This window comes from Podarcis melisellensis, assembly GCF_964234715.1.
Source record: "Podarcis melisellensis genome assembly, chromosome: 13".
Taxonomy (NCBI): Eukaryota; Metazoa; Chordata; class Lepidosauria; order Squamata; family Lacertidae; genus Podarcis; species Podarcis melisellensis.
Genome location: NC_138545.1, coordinates 15,048,861 through 15,054,389, shown reverse-complemented (window position 1 = coordinate 15,054,389; position 5,529 = coordinate 15,048,861). Strand labels below are relative to the sequence as shown.

Below are 5,529 nucleotides of genomic sequence, written 5' to 3'. Positions count from 1 at the left end.
TGTAAACCACCCTGTCCTCTTCGGATGAAGTGTAGTATAAAAATTTAATAAATAACAAGGAATAGAACTGGAAGCTTTTTGTTCACTTTTCTTTTTAAAATATGCCCGGTGTAAAAGAGTCGGCATGTATATATGCTCTCCCTCTCTCCCCGGCCCACCTAATTTATGTGTTTTTCATCTTTAATCAGCTCAGTAATCATGTCTAGTTTGTGGTATTGGAGAGTTTATAGTCCCTGCAGTATTTGTATCAAATATAAAATGACCTCAACGTTCTCTCCTGCCAGATCACCAAAGGAAAAATCTAAATTTTTGGTTAGGTCTAAAAAAAATGTCTTGCTCCTGTTTTTTAGCTTAGCTATAAATCCTTCGACCCTGCACTGAGCGATAAAACACAGTTCCCTTCTGTCTATCGGATGATGCCAAATGAACATCCTCAGTATGCTGGGATTGTTCAGCTGCTTCAGCATTTTGGATGGACTTGGATTGGCCTTATTATTTCAGATGACGACATTGGAGAAATACTGTTGAGGACTCTCATGCCTTGGCTGCACCAGAACAATATTTGTGTGGCTTTTAAGGAAGTTATTCCAACGCCGAAGGAGGCCTGGGATGAAGCACTGCTAAAAAATAAGAACTTGGCGAGAATAAGCACAGTTCTGTTTTCGGCTGTAACCAAGGTGATTCTCATTCATGGGGAGTCACGGACTATGGAGAGCTTAAGAATGGTTCTATTGCTGCATGAATTTCCTGCAAGGAAGCCAGAAGAGAGGGTTTGGATCATAACAGCTCAGTGGGATTTCACAACTGTGCTGGATAAGTTAGCATTCACACCAAAAACCTTCAATGGCACCTTGTCCTTCACACGCCACACAAATTATATGGCAAAATATGAAGAGTTCCTTGAGACTGTACATCCTAATAAATCTACACTTTATTACATCCATCATTTCTGGTCTGTCTCATTTATGTGTGCATTTCCCTCACTGGGCATTGTTGCAGAAGACATAAAAAACTGTACTGGAAAAGAAACCTTGAAGAGCCTCTCTGGATTGGTTTTTGAAATGGGAATGTCTGGTCAGAGCTACAGTATTTACAATGCAGTTTACGCTGTTGCACATGCTCTCCACGCCATGTTTTCATCAAGATCTAGGCAGAAGGCAACACTCAATGGTGCCACAAGAAATGGCTCAAATGTTTACCCATGGCAGGTAGGAAACTCATGCCCACCTCTACTTAATATATGACCATGAATGCTGGATTCAGGATTATTACTTAGCAATTGACTGAGTTTGATTCAGCAACAACACACATACATATACAAATACTGAGGTTGCCCCGATGAACCATATTGATTTAAGATGCTGTGTTTCTTCACAGAATTTTGAAATGTTCTCTGCTAGCTTTCCCCAACCTGGTATTCCTCAAATGTTGTTGACTACAGTTTCCTTTTTGCACCAGCCAAAATGACCAACGGTCAGGAATGATGTGGCTTGAAGTCCAAGGCATCTGGAACTGACAAAGTTCAGGGAGGTTATAAAGGTTGTGAATGGGCCTCATATCTTGTTATGGCAACCATGAAAATTGAGAAAATATTTTATTCCACATTGACTCTTATCCCCCGCACAATAGTAAGAAGGAGCTAGTTGAGTATGATATTAGAGTGACAAAGTGATTTTCCACACTTCTTCTTGTCCCGCTGCTGTTCTGCTGCTTTCCCCGGGGGAAAACCGTTCCTTTGCACTCAACTGGAGCACAACAAAAAGTGGGTTTTCCCTGGGAAAGAAGTGAGGCAAGAGGAGAATGGCTCAGATCTGTGCCTAGGAAGTGTATGGTATGCCTAGGAAGTGTATGGACCCCAGGATGGTTAAGTCCCGTCAAAAGGGACTATGGGTCCACGGCACTCATCTTGCTTTCAGGCCAAGGGAGACGGTGTTTGTCCACAGGCAGCTTTCCAGACCACGTGGCTAGCATGACTAAACTGCTTCTGGTGCAAAGGAATACCATGACAAAAACCAGAGTGCATGTTCAGAATCTGGTAATGCCATTTACCTTCCCGCTGCAGTGGTACCTATTTATCTACTTGAACTGGTGTGCTTTCGAACTGCTAGGTTGGCAGGAGCTGGGACAGAGTGATGGGAGCTCACCCCATCGCACAGATTCGAACTGCCAACCTTCTGATCAGCAAGCCCGAGAGGCTCCGTGGTTTAGACCACAGCGCCACCTGCATCCCCATTCTATTTTCTTTATAGATGGGTTGGCAGGAGCTGGGACAGAGCAACGGTAGCTGGAGCCATCATGGGGATTCAAACCGCCGACCTTCTGATCGGCAAGCTCAAGAGGCTCCATGGCTTAGACCACAGCACCACCCAAGTCCCTTGCCTAGGAAGTGTAGGTCAAGTGGAAACACCCAGACCCACACTTTCAAGGAATGGGACAAGTGGAAGTGTCTACAAGCCCCCAAACAAGAAAGTAAAAAGGTAAAGGTAAAGGTACCCCTGCCCATACGGGCCAGTCTTGACAGACTCTGGGGTTGTGCGCTCATCTCACTCTATAGGCCGGGAGCCAGCGCTGTCCGCAGACACTTCCGGGTCATGTGGCCAGCGTGACGAAGCTGCTCTTGGCGAGCCAGAGCCGCACATGGAAACACCGTTTACCTTCCCGCTAGTAAGCGGTCCCTATTTATCTACTTGCACCTGGGGGTGCTTTCGAACTGCTAGGTTGGCAGGCGCTGGGACCGAGCAACGGGAGCGCACCCCGCCGCGGGGATTCAAACCGCCAACCATGCGATCGGCAAGTCCTAGGCGCTGAGGTTTAACCCACAGCGCCACCCGCGTCCCACCAAACAAGAAAGTAAATTCCAGGTAAATCACAGTAACTGTTACTGCAATTGGCAGTAACATGTCCTTTTCTTCTCCAATCTACGTAGCTTCACTCCTTCCTGAAACACATCCGTTTCAACAACAGTGCTGGAGAAGAATTTTTTTTTGATGAAAATGGAGACTGGGCAACAGGATATGATATTGTCAATACTGTCACATTCCCCAATTTGTCCATACACAGAGTTCGCGTTGGAAGACTTGATCCAAAGGCTCCTGAAGGAAAGAAGTTCACCATCAATGGAAGTGCTGTTGTGTGGAATCACAAGTTTAACCAGGTGGGAAACACAGATATTCTCCAGTACAATAGATTCTGAACAAATCCTGCCTGCCCCTCGTTTCACACAGAATAGTGTAAAGTCCAACCTGTTCTGGTTCCATGCAGGTATTTCAGGAGGAATCTGCAGAAATCCAGGGGAGGGGATGAGGAGGCGTAAGGACTGGGTAATCTTTATACATTCATGTTGGGCCTTAGTAGCCCTGTGGGCTGACAGTTCAATAACAATTGTTTATACTTTAAATTCTTTCTTTCTGGATATTCTTAGATCACACCACAATCCACATGTGTTGAGAGTTGCCACCCTGGACAAAGCAAGATGGCACGGCAGGGGGAACAGATTTGTTGTTATGATTGTCCTCAGTGCTCTGAAGGCATGATTTCAGCCTTGACAGGTAAGTAGAGACTGCACAGTTACATAGGGAATGCTAATCCAGGTGTCTGTAAAATAAATGTTCTCAAAGGCCCATGACTCTGATGTGTGAATGGGCCATTGCAGATAGTCCTTGGCAAGGGTGTTCCTTAGAAAGGGGATTCCTTTGTTTTATCACATTATCATCAAAAAAAGGGGAAGGGATTCTATTCTTCTTGTCCAAGAGAAATGTTACAGAGGCCATATTTCATGCCACAGCATGACACAGTTGATGCTGAAGAAGATCCATGCACATTTTCAATGATTAAGATTTATAACTTTCAGATGCAGACCACTGTAACAAGTGCCCTGAGGATCAACATCCAAATAGAAATCAGGATGGCTGTATCGCTAAAACTATAAGTTTTCTATCATATGGAGAGACCTTGGGAATAATTCTGGCTTCATTTGCACTTTCCCTTTTTCTGATCACACTTGTGGTGATGTGGATCTTCATTCAAAACCAGGAGACTCCCATCGTCAAGGCCAACAACTGGAACATCACCTGCACCCTCCTCATTTCCCTCCTGCTTTGCTTTCTCTGCTCCTTCCTATTCATTGGAAAGCCTGGGAAGGTGACCTGCCTTCTCCGTCAAACCATGTTTGGAATCATCTTCTCCCTGGCTGTATCTTGTGTGTTGGCGAAAACCATCACTGTGGTTCTTGCCTTCATGGCCACCAAGCCAGGAAACAGGATGAGGAAATGGGTGGGGAAGAGGCTGGCAGTGTCAGTCATCATCCTTTGCACTCTTATTCAAACTGGCATCTGTGCACTGTGGTTGGCAACCTCTCCTCCCTTCCCAGAGTTTGACATGCATTCACAGACTACCCAAATCATTGTGCAGTGCAATGAAGGATCAGGCCCCATGTTTTATACTGTCCTGGGCTACATGGGTCTTCTGGCCATCATCAGCTTCACTGTGGCTTTCTTGGCCAGGAAGCTGCCTGATACTTTCAATGAAGCCAAGCTCATCACCTTCAGCATGCTGGTCTTCTGCAGTGTTTGGCTGTCCTTTGTCCCCACCTACCTGAGCACCAAAGGAAAATACACGGTGGCTGTGGAGATCTTCTCTATCTTGACCTCTAGCTCTGGGTTGCTGGGTTGCATCTTCCTCCCCAAATTCTATATCATTGTTCTGAGGCCTGAGCTGAACACCAGGGATCAGCTTGTGAGAAAAAAGAACTGTGAAATCTGATAGGTTTCCTCCTTGCTTTTTGTAGCTTCTTTCCCACTCACTTTTCTGATTGTTTTGTCTTTTTAAAACAACCTTAACCGAAATACATGCAATGCCTTCTTTTATGTTTGGAAAGTACTTCCAATGATGTAAAATTCCAGCCAGTTTGGCTTTTACTCAGTTTACTTATCTAGTAGTTTGTTTATAAGCCCCTTTTTTGAAAATGTGCTTATTTATTTATAAAAGTATTTATAGTTCACTGTGTCATAAATAAATATCAAAGTTGCTTACAACAATGCAATAAAACTATATACAAATTTAAAATCTGAGATGATAAACTAATCATTATGGAAATATATTTTCTTAATTGCATGCAAGAGCCTGGTGGCATAAAAAGTTTTCAGCAGGCATTTAAAGGATGAAACAGAAGGTGCCTGCTAAATCTGAATCACCAGAGCTTTCCACAAGTTTGGGATGATGACACTAAAGGCTCTGTCACATGTACCCATAATAATACTAATGCCTAAATATCAGCACATAATTAGTTATCAGCCAGCCAGACCCCAGTACAAAAAGCCCCCACTTATAACCCCAGTTTATATTAGCCATTACAAGCCAGAGAGGGGTGCTTTTGAAATTGTTAAGTTCTGTTTAATTGACATGAGAAATGGAGCCTTTTCAGTCTCAGAAGGAGCTGAGTTCTATAGCTGCAAAGCCACAGTTTAGAAGACCCTGTTATGAATGCCCACCAGCCTGATTTTTTCTACTGGTAGGCACCTATGCAGGATG

General features: G+C 44.2%; 1 protein-coding gene across 2 annotated transcripts; it reads left to right on the top strand.

Moving 5' to 3' along the window:
• Positions 1 to 932: 932 nt before the first annotated feature.
• Positions 933 to 5,529, top strand: LOC309353975 (vomeronasal type-2 receptor 26-like). 2 transcript variants are annotated; one of them, XM_081883647.1, is made up of 4 exons: positions 933 to 1,208; positions 2,927 to 3,154; positions 3,422 to 3,548; positions 3,851 to 5,529. In XM_081883647.1, the coding sequence occupies exons 1-4, from the start codon at positions 966 to 968 to the stop codon at positions 4,759 to 4,761; spliced, it is 1,509 nt and encodes a 502-aa protein (XP_081739773.1). In that variant the 5' UTR covers positions 933 to 965; the 3' UTR covers positions 4,762 to 5,529. The 2 variants fall into 2 exon arrangements, with proteins under 2 accessions (XP_081739773.1, XP_081739774.1); XM_081883648.1 differs by lacking the exon at positions 933 to 1,208 and adding an exon at positions 2,346 to 2,469 and having other exon boundaries at positions 2,852 to 3,548.